At 46.2% G+C, this 19,008-nt stretch overlaps 1 protein-coding gene and 1 long non-coding RNA gene across 4 annotated transcripts in view; one reads left to right on the top strand and one right to left on the bottom strand.

The window, feature by feature from the left end:
* The first annotated feature begins 113 nt into the window (after window positions 1–113).
* Window positions 114–3,703, top strand: LOC115195940 (uncharacterized). Of its 3 annotated transcripts, XR_003878782.1 has the most exons (6): window positions 114–398; window positions 512–597; window positions 675–763; window positions 1,620–1,713; window positions 3,115–3,165; window positions 3,337–3,703. It is a non-coding gene; the product is annotated as an uncharacterized LOC115195940 (long non-coding RNA). The 3 variants fall into 3 exon arrangements; XR_003878783.1 differs by lacking the exon at window positions 3,115–3,165; XR_003878781.1 differs by having other exon boundaries at window positions 3,115–3,703.
* A 2,589-nt stretch (window positions 3,704–6,292) lies between these two features.
* The window catches only part of LOC115195125 (ras-associated and pleckstrin homology domains-containing protein 1), a 77,034-nt gene continuing 64,318 nt past the window's right edge, over window positions 6,293–19,008 (bottom strand). The window contains exons 13-17 of the mRNA XM_029754937.1: window positions 17,490–17,600; window positions 15,926–16,024; window positions 15,541–15,667; window positions 14,780–14,916; window positions 6,293–11,347 (exon numbers count right to left, since the gene is read on the bottom strand). Of these exons, the coding sequence (XP_029610797.1) occupies window positions 8,420–11,347; window positions 14,780–14,916; window positions 15,541–15,667; window positions 15,926–16,024; window positions 17,490–17,600 (3,402 nt within the window). The 3' untranslated portion in view covers window positions 6,293–8,419. The remainder of the gene's footprint in view (window positions 11,348–14,779; window positions 14,917–15,540; window positions 15,668–15,925; window positions 16,025–17,489; window positions 17,601–19,008) is intronic.

The following is a 19,008-nucleotide window of genomic DNA, read 5'->3' as shown; positions in this document are numbered from 1 at the left end:
GGCCCATTGTTGTGCCATTCATCTGCCGCCATCACCTCATGTTTCAGCATGATAATGCATAGCCCCATGTTACAAGGATCTGTACACAATTCCTGGAAGCTGAAAATGTCCCAGTTCTTCCATGGCCTGCATACTCACCAGACATGTCACCCATTGAGCATGTTTGAGATGCTCTGGATCAACGTGTCCGACAGCCTGTTCCAGTCCCCGATAATATCCAGCAACTTCGCGCAGCCATTGAAGAGGAGTGGGACAACGTTCCACAGGCCACTATCAACAGCCTGATCAACTCAATGCGGTGTCAACTCAAGGAGATGTCGCGCTGCATGAGGAAAAATGTGGTCACACTAGTTACTGACTGCTTTTCTGATCCACACCCCTACTTTTTTTTTTAAAAGGTATTTGAGATCAACAGATGCATATCTGTATTCCCAGTCATGTGAAATCCATAGATTCGGGCCTTTATGAACTGTTCAGTAAAATCTTTGAAAATGTTGCATTTATATCACAGGCACCATCCCACTTCTGACAACAATGTAGTAAATCAAACTTGCTAACCTCTGCTCACTTGGGGAAGATCGTAGCAAGCATACCTAGGTAGGGGTCGTTACATTTGTTTTTTTGTTTTGTTCATACACGTCATCACATGCATTAAGATCTATCTTCTCTTCCAGGTTATTACTTTGGGATAAAGGAGACAGACTGTCTGAAGAGCTCTGGAGAAGACCCACAGAGATGTGCTTTCAGAGTGGGCTTCTTTGTGGTGAGACCCGATCCTCGATTATTGCCCAAAAAAAAAGATCTGATTTGTCAGGACCAATTAGAGAGAAAAAAATATCAGAATTGGGCTACCTGTGTGATCGCAGCCTATGAACTCAGTACAAGAAATAGATCCGGGGCCGAATCAAGCATCTCAGAATAAGGGTGATGATCTAGGATCGGTTTTCCCTTCATAATTAATAAAAATACACTATGGACAGGGAGGACCTGATCCTAGATCAGCACTCTACTCTATACACTACTTTGAGACAATGTTCGTATAAACAACCACACTCACTCAGTACAATAAATAATTCCTCCCCAATACGCAGCTGATGAAGGATTGGGACTGATAAATACATGACCACATCTCTTTTTTCTTGACTCACAAAACGAATATCTTTCTAAATCTTGGACCAGATGAACAGGAAAAATAGCTACATAAACTGCATTTTACATCAATACCGGATAACAATACGAGCAAATTGTTTGTGTTTGGTCCTAGACACAGATTACTGTGGTAGTCCGCTATAGGGTTAATCTATAAACTGACGGTTTTTAGGACATTCTACTGTTGACAGACTCCACACACTGATTTTGGCATGGGATGCTGTGTTTGTTTTGACAGACAGGGGAGAACAGAATGTCACCAAATTAGTTTCTCTCTCTCTGCCTTGATCATTCCAACAGGACTGGTGCCTGTTATAAAAGCTAGATGTATAGATTTATAAAACGCTTAAGATATAGATTTTTTAGATAGAGAAGCCTTCATTGTGCATTCATACTGTACTAGCATACTGATCAAAGTGCTTTAAGGTATGCCCATTCTTAACTGCCACTAATCCTCCCCTCCCTCCCAGCCAGCCACCTCCTGCACCACACGTGTGAGTGCGCGCCACTGCGGTTGTGTCCCTGAACTGTGGCCAGGACAGCTCCGAGTCCAGTAGTGAAGAGGTGAGAAAGGGGGGATGCCCAATAGATGAAGAGAATAGAAGGGTTTTTTCACATTATTCCTCTTTAAAAGAACCAATCTCAGTCCTCTTTAAAGTGAGCTCTGGGGATTTGAATGAGGACTCAGCTCCCTTGTCAGTTCACTTCAACTTTTGTTGTTGGAGTCCTTTTTGCATTCAAATTGCTATGCTTAGAAAATAACCAAGTTTTCCCCCCCAACATTTACTCATACCATCAGAACCTGTTATCGGACAGCCGGGGGTGTCCCTACATACATTTTATAAGTTAATAATGTAGTTTGCATTTAGTTACAAAATAAGACATATTAATCAAAATAAAATGTACATGTAAAAAATACTGGTAAAAGGATAAATGGCAGAACAATAACTGCAGATTAAATAATGCTTTAATTGGGCTCCCGAGTGGCGCAGCGGTCTACGGCACTGCATCTCAGTGCAAGACGCGTCATTACAGTCCCTGGTTCGAATCCTGGCTGTGTCCGGCGCACAATTGGCCCAGCGTCATCCGGATTTGGCCGGGGGAGGCCGTCAGAATTTATTCTTAACTGACTTGCCTAGTTAAATAAAGGTTACATTTAAAAAATAAAACTTCTCCACCTGCATTGCTTGCTGTTTGGGGTTTTAGGCTGGGTTTCTGTACAGCACTTTGTGATATCAGCTGATGTAAGAAGGGCTATATAAATACATTTGATTTGATAAGCAATTTCCTAAATGTGTTAAGTGCAACATCTGTTTGTGTCTCATTACACAACACACAGCATTAGTAAAGATGTGATCAATGCATGTTGATGATTTCATTCCTGTGCTGTTTAACTACCCTGGTAGGCTGACTGATAACCTGAACCAGGTTGCAGGCACTGGTTCCAGTTTGAAGTTGTTCCTGAGTGGGCAGCTTGATGAAAGAAAATATACATCTCTGTTATCACATACATTATCAAGCATTTAACACGTTATCCAGATACTGACTGTTGGCACTTGGTCTATAGCAGCTTCTCACCAGAATGGGCTTTAGGTGAGGCAGATGAACCTGTACTTCAACAGAATTTAACATGAGATCTTCTCAAATCTGTACAGGAATGTGGTTCTGAATATAAACAGCAACACCACCCCCACTGGCATTTCTGTAAATGTTATAACCTTGTATTGCTACCACTATCAAAGGTATTGTCTAAGTGAGTTTCAGAGATACTAGCAAGCTGTGAATTTCATCAACCTTGTTTCTTAAGCTACATATGTTAATGTGGGCTATTTGTAGACACATTTCTTGAAATAAGGGCAAAATCAGAATGTAGACAAGATCAGGACAAAGGATTCATGTTTACACCAGGTATAAACAGAGCTAAAGTGTCTAGCTGGGCCATAAATCCAGATTCTCTATCAACAGAACGTCACGAGTAAGAGGGAGCAGTTGAACGTGTAACCATTTGGGAACAGGGTAAGCAAACCTAGCCTGTTCCCAGATCTGTTATTGCGGTCTTTTTTAGCTCCTTTGGTCAGTTGGCACAAACAGATTTAGGGACCAGGCTAAAGAAAACCTGCTTCAGTTGACACCAATGTATAGAACACTCAAAATGATCACAGTGCTAACCACAATGTATTGCTGCAGGCCCTGCCCTACCTGTGCCTGGCATCTGAGGCCCCTCTCTTTCCCAGCCAGTCTTTCTCCAGACAGGAAGTGGAGGCGACAGCATCGGCAACCACCTGGAGTGACTCGGCCCGACACACCCGGAGTATATTCAGTGATGTGAAACGTTCCGAGTGTTGCAGATAGAATTGTGAATTGTCAGCTCTATACATTACAATTCTGACAGACATCCATATCTGTTCTACACCATACATTTCTATAACGTGACATTCTCCAGATCAGACAACTCTCTCTGTACCATCAGGCCCTGACAGTACTCGTTGGAAAGAAGGGAGCTTAGGAAGTTCTGATGGAACATGAGAATTTCCAATTAAATTGATTACTCGTCTGAGTGCGAGTCTTCATTCATTTTCAGTAAATGGGACATACAAGCCTCTGGGCTTTAATAGATACAAATGATCCACTGTCCATCGTGATTGAAATACGCATGCAGGGTGATCCTGTGTATGCAGGACATGGAGACCACAAGAGGGCACTCAAAGCCCATCAACCCTGAACCCAGAGCTACATTCCATCTTATCAAAGAAAGTGTTTGGCTGCGTTTATACAGGCAGCCCAATTATGATATTTTGCCCTATTATTGGCAATAGAACTCATTTGACTAGTCAAAAGACCGATTAGTGGAGAATTTGGTGGCCTGTGTATAAACAGACTGTTCTACACAGTGTACAAAACATTAGGAACACCTTTTCTAATATTGAGTTGCAACCCCTTTTGCCCTCAGGACAGCCTCAATTTGTCGGGGCATGGACTCTAGAAAGGTGTCGAAAGCGTTCCACTGGGATCCTGGCACGTGTTGACTCCAATGCTTTCCACATTTGTGTCAAGTTGACTGGATGTCCTTTGGGTAGTGGCCCATTCCTGATATACACAGGAAACTGTTGAGTGTGAAAAACCTAGCAGCGTTGCAGTTCTTGACACACTCAAACCGGTTTGCCTGATACCTACTACCATAACCTGCTTAAAGGAACTTAAATCCTTTGCCTTGCCCATTCACCCTCAAATGGCACACACAATCCACATCTCAATTGTCTCTAGGCTTAAAAATCCTTCTTTAACCTGTCTCCTCCCCTTTATCGACATTGATTGAAGTGGATTTAACAAGATACATCAATAAAGGATCATAGCTTTCACCTGGTCAGTCTCATAGAAAGAGCAAGTGTTTTGTACACATCTATGCTTATCATACCAGTGACAGGTATACAAATTATCTCTTCTAGAATACAACAGGACACTAAGCCTAAAAAAAATGGAACCTTCTTTCCTTAAAGTAACCACTGATCCAACATCACTGGATTGGTATAAGCAACCTTTCAATTGCATTGGTTACACTATATACAAAAGTATGTGGACACCATTTCAGCCACACCTGTTGCTGACAGGTGTATAAAATCAAGCACACAGCCATGCAATATCCATAGACAAATATTGGCAGTAGAATGGCCTTATGAAGAGCTTAGTGACTTTCAACGTGGCACAGTCATAGGAGTCAACCTTTCCAACAAGTCAGTTTGTAAAATGTCTGCCCTGCTAGAGCTGCCCCGGTCAACTGTAAGTGTTGTTATTGTGAAGTGAAAACATCTCAGCCACGAAGTGATAGGCCACACAAGCTCTCAGAACGGGACCGCCGAGTGCTGATGCACGTAGCGTGTAAAAAATAGTCTGTCCTCAGTTGCAACACTCAATACCGAGATCCAAACTGCCTTTGGAAACAATATCAGCACAAGAACTGTTCGTCGGGAGTTTTATGAAATGCATTTCCATGGCCGAGCAGCCGCACACAAGCCTAAGATCACCATGCGCAATGCCAAGCGTCAGCTGGAGAGGTGTAAAGTTTTCCGCCATTGAAACGTATTCTCTGGAGTGATTAATTACACTTCACCATCTGGGTTTGGCGGATGCCAGGAGAGCGCTACCTGCCACAATACTGTGCCAACTGTAAAGTTTGGTGGAGGAGTAATAATGATCTGGGGGTGTTCTTCATGGTTCGGGCTAGGCCCCTTAGTTCCATCGAAGGGAAATAACGCTACAGCATACAATGACATTCTAGACGATTCTGTGTTTCCAACTTTGTGGCAACAGTTTGGGGAAGGCCCTTTCCTGTTTCAGCATGACAATGCTCCCTTGCACAAAGCGAGGTCCATACAGAAATGGTTTTTCGAGATCGGTGCGGAAGAACTTGACTGGCCTGCACAGAGCCCTGACCTCAACCCCATCGAATACCTTTGGGATTAATTGGACCGCTGGCTGCGAGCCACACCTAATCACCCAGCCTCACTAATACTCGTGGCTGAATGGAAGCAAGTCCCTGCAGCAATATTCCAACATCTAGTGGAAAGCCTTCCCAGAAGTGTAGACTGTTATAGCAGCAACGGGGGACCAACTCCATATCGATGCCCAGGATATTGGAATGAGATGTTTGACGAGCAGGTGTCCACATACTTTTGGTCATGTAGTGTATGTCAGATCAGTGACTACTTCAAGGAAGGAAGCATTAGATGCTCTAGCCTCAATCTTTAAGTTTCATTCTTTCACAACAGTAGACAAAGGCTAAAAGGGTCAATCTGGGATTGGTACATCCAATTTGATTTTTAAATTGATATATAGACATTCTTGAATGCCTCGTGAGCTTAATTACACTTACCACAATCAAAATCCAAAATATACGCTTGTTTCATTCCATTGCATTAACGATAAACGCTGCAGATGTCGGTTCAATTGTAAATTACCTTATGGTGCATCGTTGACAGGCACAAGTGGATTGAATCCCGGCCCTGGTTAATTGTTTTAGTGGTCCAGCCCCATTCCTTAGCTTTTAGCAAAAAAAAAAGTTATGTTTGAGTCCCAGATTGCCCCTTTAAGTTAACCAATACATTAACCATAGAGTTGGTGATAAACAAGACAGCGGGACATGGTCGAGGTATGATTTGAACATTTATATTGTGATCTTCGGTTTATATGCAAGTAGAGACATTTAGTTTGCAATCTCCCCCGTTTTCTTCATTTGGCTCCCAAAATCAGACACAACACTTCAATAATTTAATGCCTACTTCAGTTTGACATACTGCAAACCAACAACCTGAAAAGGATGATATTCAATCATGAAAATGCACAGGCTCTGGGGTGAAGTTTCCCCTAGGTACAGATCTAGGATCAGCTTCCCTGCCCCCAACCATTAGCGGCAAAAATGACCCAAGATCAGCGTCTAGAGCCAACTTCACCAATACAGAGCAATGTAGATAAGCTAGATTAATATGACAGCATGTTTTGTGTCTAGTAGTGGTCCCTCAACATTCATGGTCCACTTGACAGTACGGTCAGTACGGTCATTCAGCTTTGTGGGTATCATCGCTATACTGTACCTATTGCTAACAATGGTGGAAACCGTAGCGAATGCTTATATCAATCCAATCCAGGATGTGGAGAATTGGGACAAACCCTTCATTGAACTTCAGATGTCTGCCCATTGATATCCAGGCTTATTAGGACAAGAAGCACTAGCACCCTTGAAATGAAGGCATTGCTGCGAGAACACCACCCCCTCTCTCTGCACTGCACTTTGGCAAGAGAAGCAGGAAACTGCACCACACTGGGATGTTTAGGCCATTAAAAACATGATATAGAAAGCAACAGAGTAGAAAGCAACATTCAATTTTAATGCGAGTCAGACGGGAATTTGTGGGTTAATTTTGCCAGTCAGGTCTGGTCTAATGCTAATGACAACATAATTCAATGCTCAGTACCTTAAAGCAACAACGTGTCGCTTCAATTTTAGCCACCATGTTGGGAATAACTGAGTATATAGTAAACTGCACCTGGAGCACAGCTGTCCCCACTCTGTACATTATATTTCTATAATTTTTAGGCCATGTCATGTGACAATCTAAAGGCGGCAGGGACCAATGGGAGGGGAGCAAGGGCTGTTACTGTACAGATAAACAGAAGCAGATGTTCATTAGGCACCAAACATTTTAGATCATGTAGCAACGAAAAGCGAAAATGTGTGTTTATTGGACAATCCAGTGAGTTCCTCCCTGTTTCACAGTCCGTTTTCTTCTGCTTGGTGCCTAATGAACATGACCCAGATGCAGGTCAGGTCAAACAAACACAGCACACACTCCACAGACTCACAGGGCCCTCCAAGACATACACACAATGTGCCTCGTGCCGTTTCAGTCTTTCAGTTAAGCAAAAAATGTTACGCATTAAATAAAACATTTACGAAAAAAATTATTCCAAGTCACAAATGTTTCCAGTTGCACAGTCGTGGCTTCGTGCCATCAGGAGGAGGGAATTTCATTTTTTTATTTGGAGACTCTTTCGAGAGAGGGCAATCGTCTGTGAAAAAAAGGCATCCTGATTCGCGTGTCACCGAATCACAGCACAAAGAGCGAGACACTTGTAAAACATTCAGGGAATACTTAGCTCATTGATTCAAATAGCCTCTCAGCCTATACTCTAAAGTTTTTCGATCTTATCCGCATCTCATGATTTCCAAACAAATTGATTTAACCAACCAGCTTTTAAAAACTTAACTAAAAAATAAGAAAATCCTTTCATGTATTAAATAATTTCATATAAAAACAGAGGCAAAATAACAATCCCTATTACAGAGGCCTTCCTTTATGGGCTGTCCCCCATTTCCCCTTCTATCTCTCGCTCTCACACACACACACACACGCGTGAACACGCGCATGCACACATACACGGGTACGCACACAAACGGGTACACATACACACACTCAAAGAACTTCATGTTTTACAGCATGTCCATGCAGTACCAATGCAGAATGAATCCTAACGTCGTTATTATGGGTTTCTGATTACGTGGCACAAACATATGGCAAAGAAGAAGAAGCGGGATACATGGTTTGGCGTTTCCTTATTTACGTGGTTAAGTATTCACCATCATAATCGTGGAACACGAGGAGTTCAGTTTGTCAATGTCCACTGACGGTCCTGTGTGATAGATAGATAGAAGCTCCTCTCCAAGAGAGGTAATGTAGGCATCATCCAACAGTCTCCTTTTCTATCACTCCCCTGGTCAGTGTGTCAGTTTGGTGTTGCCCCCCCTCTTGGGTGGGGCCGGCGGGGGCCCCCGCCGTAGCGTTGCATAGCCTGAGACGTTCCCCCCCGACAGCAACTCAGGTGGCGGTGGGGGCAGCGCCAACTCCATGTCGTCCATGGTGCCCGCGGCGGGTTCCAGATTGGAGCCGGAGAGGCGGGACGAGGAGAGCGAACCCTGCCGGCTCACCGACTTGCGCTTCAGTGTCCGGTTCAGGTCGTCCATGAAGTTGCCCGGCTGGGGAACGCCGTTGTTGCCGTTCCCCTTGGGGGGTGAGGTGGGCAGCTTGGGAGGCGGGGACAGGGCCGGGGGAGACGGCTGGTTCCGCTGCTGCGTGGGGGGAGGGGCCTTCTTCAGGGAGCCCTTGCCCCAGGAGGAGTTGATGGTGGCGGGGGGAGGGGGACCGGGAGGGGCGGGCGGTACTTTTGGCTGGGGGTTGACCACTGCCACCTTAGGTGCCCCGACGTGGCCGTCACTGGGCAGTGGAGGAGGGGGGAAGAGATCAAAAGCCGGCGGGGGAGGGGGGAAGTCAGCGGTGGACTGGCGCTGCTGGCCCACTTGACCCACTTTGGCCTGCAGGGCCAGGTTGGCCAGGTTCAGCTTGCCTGGCTTGGGGGGCGCCGCGGGGCCGGCCGGGGAGGGGTCCTTAGAGGGAAAACTACCCAAGGGTACGGCAGGGGAGGACTGGAAGGTGGAGGGGGAAGAGGACTGTGGGGCAAACTTGCTGAGAAGGTTCCTGCGGGACTCCTGGTATTCAGCCGAGGAGTTAGACTTGATGCTGGAGGCCTTCTGGGGGGTGGCAGGCGGGGGCTTCCTGCCCCCCCAGACAGAGGAGCCCGAGGAGGAGGAGCCCAATGGAGATCTCTTCAGGGGCGAGCCTAGGTTGCCGGGGGGGAGAGGGGGAGGCGGAGGGGTGGGGCCAGTGATGGGAGGGGGAGGTGGAGCAGGAGGGGCAGGGCCGGTGACCGGAGCAGGTGGAGGCGGGGGAGGAGGTGGAGGAGGGGGGAAAGGCAGGCTGCTCTCAGAAGGGGGTGGAGGGAACTCAGGGGCCTGTTGCTGGGCCTGTCCACCGCCTGGCTGCCATCTTGGTTTGGCCTTCACGGCAGGAGGAGAAAGGGGGGCTTTGGGGCTCTCAGTGTGATTGGTTGGCAGTGTGGACCCTGGGAACTGGCCTGCCATCTGTTTGACCAGGGAGGTGGTGGTGGGCGGAGCCGTGAAGGACAGGGGGGGCGGCTTGGAGAGGCTGTGCTGCTTGGGAAATATGGGAGGGGGCTGGTTGGTGGTGTGGCCCATCTGTAGGCTGTGCTGCTTCTTCATTGACACCGGCGGAGGTGGTGGTGGGGGAGGAGTTGGGGCAGCAGGTGGGGTGGGAGGGAGAGGGGAAACTGGGTAGAGAGGCTTCCGGGCACCGTGGTGGAGCAGAAAGCCTGGGGAGAAGGTTTTGGGTAGGGCAGGGGGGGGAGCAGCTGCGGGCGAGTACTGCTGCTGAGGAGGTGGGGGAGGAGGAGGTGGGGGAGGAGGAGGTGGTGTCAGCACCGAGAGCTGCTGGGAAGGTGGTGGGGTAGGAGGGGGAGGTGGCGGGGGAGGAGGAGGTGGTGTCGGCACCGAGAGCTGCTGGGGAGGTGGTGGGGTAGGAGGGGGAGGTGGTGGGGGAGGAGGCGGAGCCGGGGGCGACTCGACCAGTCTGGCAGCGGGGGGAGAGAGGCCCTGGGGGGGACCGCTGGGGAACTTCTGGGCCAGTGCCTGCTGGAGGGCGTTGGCGGCGTAGCGCGATGGGCACAGACCTGGCATGGGGTCTGGGTGAGGAGGAGGGGGAGGGGGAATGTCGTTGCTCTGCGGCGGCGGGATGAACTGGGGCACGACAGCCGGGGTGGGGGGCCCGAGCCGGAGTGCGGCCATGGCCGACCCCAGAGCAGGCATAGATGGTGGGGGAGGGGGAGGCGGGGGAGGCGGGACATTGATGTTGTTGACCAGCGGTTTGACAGCCGTCTGATGGGGAGGAGGCGAGGCTTGAGCTAGCACCCTGGCTGGGCTCTGGTGGTTGTTTTGCGCCCTGTGATTGGCGGCGTTCTGGTTCTGCAGCCGGGTGATGGTGCTGTACTTGGCGAACACGGTGGGGCCCGAGTGGTGAGGGGTGCTGCTGGCAGGCAGGGGCGGCGGGGGAGGTGGCGGGGGTGGGGGCGGCGGGGGAGGTGGGGGTGGAGGGGGCACAGCTTTGTTGTAGCTGCTGCAGGGCTGTGGGGACAGCTGTTGGGGTGGTGGAGGAGAGGGTTGGGGGGGTGGTGGAGGAGAGGGCTGTGGCGGCAGGGAAGGCAAGACCTGGGTGTAACTGCTGCGGATGTGGGGGGGCAGCTGTTGGGCTGGTGGAGAAAGTTGGGGGGGCAGGGAGGGTGGTGTAGGAGTAGGCTGAGGGGGTGGTGTAGGGAAGGGCAGAGAGGGCAAAACCTGGGTGTAACTACTGCGGATCTGGGGGGGCAGCTGTTGGGGTGGTGGAGGGAAGGGCTGGGGAGGCAGGGAAGGCAGGACCTGGGTGTAACTGCTGCGTATCTGGGGGGGCAGCTGTTGGGGTGGCGGAGGGGAGGGCTGGCGGGGCAGGGAAGGCAGGACTTGAGTGTAACTGCTGCGTATCTGGGGGGGCAGCTGTTGGGGTGGCGGAGGGGAGGGCTGGGGGGGGGAGGGCAAGGCCTGGGTGTAACCGCTGCGGATCTGGGGGGGCAGTTGCTGTTGAAGCGGGGGGGAGGTACCCTCCTGTGGCTGGGGGGGTACAGCATGGGTGTAGCTGCTGCGAGACTGGGGAGGCGGCTGCTGTTGTGGCGGCGCAGCCGACGCAGGGGGCTCCAGTTGTGGGGTCTGGCGGTGCGCATGAACAGGGTGGGGGAGGGTGGCGCCTCTGGTGGACTCCCTCATCTGTGTGGGGACAGAGAAGTACACGCAATGAGTACAGGATCACCATGGACTATCTGTTGATAAGCAACGGCTTGCTAAGGTTACGGTTAGAATAAGGGTTCTGGTAAGGGTTAGGATAAGGTTAGGGCTAGGGTTAAGTTTAGGATAAGGGTTAGGTTAGTAGATGGTGAAATCAGCCGCGGCTTTATGAGTGGGCATTAGCTGGCCTGGACCGCCCTACCGTACCTCCTTGCCCGTCCAAATCAAATATTGATAATTTATTTGACCGAGATGAGCGCAGACAGAAAGACGCATCAATCTCAGATCTATCATCAGAGCGAATGAAACAGCGCCCCCTCTGTCTGAGTATGTGTAACCCATGTAGGTAATGCTGTCTGGACAAAAATAGTATAGCATGTCATACTCTTTTTGACCATACAGCATCACATATATGGGCTAAATAAATCAAATCGTATTGGTCACATATTTAGCAGATGTTATTGGGGGTGTAGTGAAATGCTTGTGTTCCTTGCTCCAACAGTGCAATAATATCTAACAATACACAACATTACACACAAATGTAAAATAATGGAATTAAGAAACATATAAATACTAGGATGAGCAATGTCGGAGTCCGGAGTATAAATATATATATGTGATGGGATGTATAGACATTATGGACAGTATTGTGGATAGATTATTTAGTACATTTGTAGAATAGAATAGTATATATATATATATATATATATATATATATATATATATATATATATATATATATATATATATATATATATATATATATATATATATATATATATATATATATATATATATATATACACACATACATACACACATACATACATACATACATACATACATACACATACATATACATACATATACATACATACATATACATACATACATACATACACATACATACACAGCAATAGTTGAATAGGATGGCATTGACTAGAATACAGTATGTAAACATTATTAAAGTGATTAGTGTCCCATTATTAAAAGTGACTGGTGATTCCATGTCTATGTACATAGGGCAGCAGCCTCTACGGTGCAGGGTTGAGGAATCGGGTGGTAGCCGGCTAGTGATGGCTATAAAACACAGTCTGATGGCCTTGAGATAGAAGCTGTTTTTCAGTCCCAGCTTTGATGCACCTGTACTGGCCTCGCCTTCTGGATGATTGCGGGGCGAACAGGCCGTGGCTCGGGTGGGTTGATATCCTTGATGATCCTTTTGGCTTTCCTGTGACATCAGGTGCTGTAGGCGTCAGGCGGTGATACAGCCCGACAGGATGCTCTCAATGGTGCATCTGTAAAAGTTTGTGGGTCTTATGGGCCAAGCCGAATTTCTTCAGCCTCCTGAGGTTGAAGAGGCGCTGTTGCGTCGTCTTACCCACAATGTCTGTGTGGGTGGACTATTTCAGATGATGTGTACGCCAAGGAACTTGAAGCTTTTCACCTTTTCCACTGCGGCTCTGTCGATGTGGATGGGGCGTGCTCCCTCTACTGTCTCCTGAAGTCCACGACCAGCTCCTTCGTTTTGTTGACGATAACAGAGGGGGCGCCGTTTTGCTCGCTCGGATGCGTTCTCTGGTGAGACAGTTGTTTCAGCCACTTGCAAATTGAAGGCAAGTTGGCAGGTGCACTTGTTTGGATGCTGGAATTATTTTTAGACTAACGTACAAAAGGTAACCTACTTTTTGAAGTGATTTTGTATGACAAATCAGTTGAAAACATCACGATTGTTTGTGTTCATGCCACATGAGGTAATTTTCTTAATTACTCTGACATTTTAAGTCATGCTGCCCTTGACTTTACCTAAATAAGTCTATAAAGCACAATGCCATTGTTAGAATCTTAATATCACAAACAGAACTGGTGTTATAACCTGAGTTAGGAGGACATGTCATTTTCTTTATGGTTTTCCCCCATTGCCATCCCCTCCCCTCCTCCCGACAGTAGGGCCTGCTTCCTCCCGATAATTAAGGTGCTGTACCCAGTTGATAATTACACCAATAATTGCCTCGAAACTGAACATATACCGAAATGAATTTCACATACAACAGATGTAAATGGTGTGTACCATATATCAGTCCACTGAATCCAAGCAGTCTTATCAGTCTACACTGGCCTACTTGGAGTACACAGTGAGAGCGTGCATCATTTACTATAGCAAGTAGACCAATGGATGCACATGCAGCAAAATCTGAATGAAAACGACTCAGATGGTGGGGAAAAAATGAATCACGATGACATCTCTGATGATTATTCTTCTGGTTCTTAGCCTGAATCTACACCTCCGAGGCCTAAGCGCAAAAAAAGCCAGAACTGGGCGCACTGAGCAGGTGCCCGTGCCACCACCAAATGAAAAATGGTGAGAAAGGAAGGCACGGCGCCGTTTGGAGAGAACAAGCCAGAGACAATGCAACTGGCCGATTTATCACCACAAAATGTCATCACAGAGCGCAGGCCCTACATCAACAACGCACTCACTAGCTTTCGTTGTTTATGTGACATGCTCCGACTTATGCCATTGCGTGAAGACTCACGTCATGTAAGCACGAGCTGACAATAATTGACTATTTTGGACTGTGGTCATATATTCATTAGAATGCCATTTAAGCTTATGCGGTGAAATTCACTATTTATCAAGCACACTTGGAGCTTATAATAATGTTAAGGCAACTAATGTTTTCATAATTTGACCGTGCATCTTGCTGACTGACTGCGTGTCTTGGTGGTTTGGGGTATTCTCTTTTTTTTGCCGTTGTAAAAGCTGTTACTGCGTTCCAACATGCGCTTTCTGTTTCATAGTTGTAACAAAGGCACTCCACAAATAACATTTGTTTTTACATAAACAGTAAGATAAACTAATGAACAGTAACACTAATGAAAACGTGTTTGCGTGATTTGAAAAATGTTCTTCGTATTCTAACGTTACCTTCATAAACACAAACAAATGACAATTTTTTTGCGATAGCATATATGAAATGTATTAATTCAAAACTGTTAGAATGTTGCAGTCTGAATGACTGCTCATCAGCTTGAATGGCGGTTCTAGTTTTTCCACAGAAGGATGTCCTGCAAAAAAAAAAAACTTGCCCCCCCCTATGGAAATCAAAGGCGTCCAACTGATTTGTTCCCTCGCCGGCCCTGGTTGAAATGTTACTGATAGTCCATCTGTAGATGCTCTACAGACTATCAAAATAAAGTGTTACCCTAAAGTATAACCTTACTAGCACCAGCAGTAAGTGAAAGAAAAATTCAAGCAAAGACACAGGAAAAACTTGCGATTGAGACAAAATCAACCATTTCAGTAAAAAATCTGATGGAGACAAAGAGGAGAAAGGAGGGATGTAATGGAGAGACATATAGAGAGAAATATGCTGGAGTGAAGAGAAGAGGTCAAAGGGGAGAAGGTCTAACCCTGGTGTTCTCCTCCATCTGCGTTCCTCTCTTCCAGGCCTCAGAGAAGATGGAGCTGACCACGCTCTGGGAGCGCCCGTGGCTGGAGGCCGTGTCCACTCCACTGTCTGACTGGCCCGAGTGGTTCGACTGGGACTCTGGGGGACACACACACACAGCCATGGAAGAGAGCCGCTAGATGCTGATCTTGGGTCATTGTTGCATTTCCCCACTAATGGTTAAGGTTAGGATTGGGCAAGGGGAAGCTGATCCTAGATCTGTACCTAGGGGGAAACTTCACCCCGGAGCATATAAACACTAGATTGCTGACCTATGCATTGGCTAACAAGAGGCTCTGAAGCCACCGAACTGCCATATTAGTACTCCCCATTTTGCAGATTTGAGTAATGGGAGTGAGTGTGTAAAAAAAAGGTGAATCCATGTGTCTATAGATAGGGTTCACAATAAAGCCCCAGTCTCAAAGTCACAACAACTGATTCAAGATCAGAACTAGAATCAATTTACCCACTGCTAGACAGGGGTTGTGATCAATTCCATCTGAACTCCAATTCAGAAATAACAGGATATCAATTGATTAATAGCATATTCTGAATCAACTGAATTCGAAATGACCTCAATTTGAGATTATGATAACCAAGCTGATGCCGGATCTGTGCTTGTCTATCACAGTCCCCCAGCCACTATCATTAGGCCTCAGTGGAACACCGTGGACTTGAGCAGCTGATCCCAGACCAGTTGTAAGCCCTGGAAGGCTGACTCACCGGGCAGACTGGCTGACCCGGAGCTGGAGCCAGAGCGGATGCTGGAGGTGGAGAGCGAAGACCAGTCGTAGGCCGCCTCCGTGCGCTTCATGGCCTCCTGGTAGTTCACATACAGCTGTTTCCCGTACTACACCACCGCCACCGTGGGGGAAAGAGAGAGGTCACAGTTGCTAATTGTTTACATCGAATGTTGTATTTTGGTTGCATGCTTCATGTAAATATATGATTTACATTTTGATCAATCTTGTAAAAAACCATCTTTAGTTTTCGGGGAAATTAACTTTAAAAAAGCTTTAAGTTTAGGGGACCCCTTTTGGCTTAAGAGCAAAAGTATATAGCCTATTTAATAGTCATGTATAAGAGTGACGAGGAGGTCAAGGTTTACCTTGGCGATGCGAATGCCGTTGAACCATTGGTGGAGGGTCCTTACATCATCACAGCACAGATACTTGATGTACTGGGACTTCTTCTGGATCTGGGGGTGCTGAACACACAGAGACATGCGTGTTACCATGACAACACAACAAATGTTGTTTCACTTTGTTCTTTGGAGGAGGAATGGACAATATGGAATGGCCAATCAGGTCCTTCTGCTGTCCAGAAGTTTGATCCCATGGGCTAAATTGTCATGATCAGTGGTTTCAAGTTTGTATCCATACCTTTTTTACAAGCTGATCATAGCGAAAAAGGAAATACTTCTGCATTTCCCGCTGTGTAAACACATTGCAAATAGGTTCAGGATAACTCCTCCGGAAAAAGTTGGGTAGCTGATATTCAGAGTTTAAATAGCCAAATGGATTACTCACAGGAATCAGGACTAATAAAGCCAATGCAACGGACAGTTTATTATTATTATTATTTTTTTTTTTTACAACCGGTAGGCCTACCACATGAATGGGCATTCCTAAAATTCCATTGCGGGCCACATAGTAGGCTACATCCCAGTAAGCATGGACTGACACTCTGTCCGGACCGGACGTGTTTTTTGGGTGTTTTACAAACGGTAGGTCCACCATATATATGGGCATTCCTAAAATTCAATTTCAGGCGACACTGTGGTCTATACCTCAATAAGCACAGACCAACACTGACACCTTTTGGATGTGTTTTTTTGGTCCTGTCCAAACGCCTTTTTTTGTGCAGTCTAGACCAGTCTGGATTTCCACGTACGTTGGTTTTTGGTTCGGAACAAATCATAGATGTCTAGGTTCAGATTTTGTCCGGTCTAGACCAGTCTTGATTTGGCCCAAACATAGACAGCTATAAATTCCGTCTTTTCAACTTTCATTCAGAACCGATTTCAACATCCAGAAAATACATATTTTCAACGTCCGGAAAATACACATTTTCAATATTCATTCAGCACCTAAACGGAACCCAACGTCTGGAACACACATATTTTAGACATCTTCTCAAAGTCATTTTCCTTTCTAGTACTATTCGAGTTTTACTGAGTGCGGCAAATTTTCTGTCTAGGTTTCAGAGCGGCCATGATCGTTCCGGTAAAGACATTGATTCCAAAACCATCCTTGATAATTGCCTTTGTGCCTGTTAGTTTGGCTACAGCTAAAGATAGATCAACATTAATAATATAGGAGAGTGGCGCCTTAATACTTATTTTTGGTGTTTTTCAGGGGTTGTGTGCTTTTAAAAAGTAGTGGCGTGGAGACAGGCTGAAAGTGGCTGATGAGTTTGACAAACAAGCTTTCCAGTATACAGATCATAATGGCACAGGGCATTGGTGTTAGGGCCTCACAGGATGTCATTACCCAGACCACATCCACTCACACAGCCGATCCATCTTAATGGGCTTGTCCAGGCTCACTGCAACATCTCTACTCTAAAAATGTGCCACCCCTTGTCTAAAAATGAGTCCCTAATCAATTCCCCACAAGGAGCAGAAGTGGAGTGTACCATTAGGTGAAAGGTGGGGAGGGGGTTTGGCTTACCTTAAGGGCCAGGCAGTAGTCTGTGGGGGCCTTGTACTTGCTGCGGTAGTCCTGGCCGTAGTACACATTAACGTGGTCCAGCTGTAGAAAGCATACCAGGTCCCTGGAGGCCTATATGGAGGGAGAGACATCAATCAATCATATCTGAAGACATGAATCCAATCATAAATTGCAGGGGTACTCAAATACTATTTGAGAAGGTCCGGTCACACAATTTCCTAGGTGGCAAAGGTCCGGATGGATATTGTTGTTTATCGGCATAGCAACAAACCCCCACCTCACAACCCTAAACTTTCCCACCACTCTTTTGCAGTTTTAAAGGTCATTTCCTGCAGTTCTACACATTTTGCCATGTCTTGTGTGTTGATATGATACCGGAGTGCCTCAACAAAATCAAATGGGGGTCCCCTTGGGGTCGAGGCCCCTGGGAATGTAATTTGGCCATGAAAACTACAAGATTTAGATAGCTGGTTAGCCTAAATTGCCTACCTAGCGAACATGGAATAGTTTATTAACTGGACATTTCTTGACAGGTCAAACAGCTTTCTAAGGCAGGGGTTCCAAACCTTTTCACTCTGGGCCCCCCTTCCAACATTGGGGAACATCCCGCCCGCGCATCTATTTCTATGGGCACAAGCACTGTTCATGACACAAACGGTTCACACCCCTCTTGTTGGTGGAGAGAATTCTGCAACGTTAAAACTTATTTCCTGCAATTCAAACATTGTCATGGGGAGCAAAGACAATTTTGCAGTTTTAAAGTACATTTTCTTGCAATTCTATACATTTTGCCATGTGTATTTATGTGATATTTAGTAACAAGAAAAGTACAACAATATCTATGGGCTAAAAAAAACGTAATAAAATTGTTAGCTGACATGGGCTAGTTGATCTGGACATTTCTGACAAGTTATAAATAGCTCTCTAAAGTATATAATGACTAACATGACAAGAGGAAGTGATGATACACTACCCAATTTCCACCTTGTGCATTCTACTATTACAATTGAGTTTAAAGCCGGACTGAATTCCTTTTTTTTAAGTTTGGGAACCAATGCTCTAAGGTCTGTCAGTGAATGACAAGAGGAAAACTGCCCGTGCACTACCACATTTCTAAATACTCCTTGTGCCTTCTACTATTGCAACTCTCAATAGCAGATAAAGTTAAAAGGCCGACCAATATTCGCAAAATTTTTAATAAATAAATTGTCTGAGGCTTTAGACTAGAGAAGTCTATACGGAGGGAGAGAGAGGAGAGTGAGTGGAGATATACTCAGCAAAAAAAGAAACGTCCCTTTTTCAGGACCCTGTCTTGCAAAGATAATGCTTAAAAATCCAAATAACTTCACAGATCTTCATTGTAAAGGGTTTAAACACTGTTTCCCATGCTTGCTCAATGAACCATAAACAATTAATGAACATGCACCTGTGGAACGGTCGTTAAGACACTAACAGCTTACAGACGGTAGGCAATTAAGGTCACAGTTATGAAAACGTAGGACACTAAAGAGGCCTTTCT

This window comes from Salmo trutta, chromosome 6 (genome assembly GCF_901001165.1).
Source record: "Salmo trutta chromosome 6, fSalTru1.1, whole genome shotgun sequence".
In the NCBI taxonomy this organism is placed as follows: Eukaryota; Metazoa; Chordata; class Actinopteri; order Salmoniformes; family Salmonidae; genus Salmo; species Salmo trutta.
The sequence above is the reverse complement of the archived record's forward strand: the minus strand, read 5'-3'. Positions and strand labels throughout refer to the sequence as shown.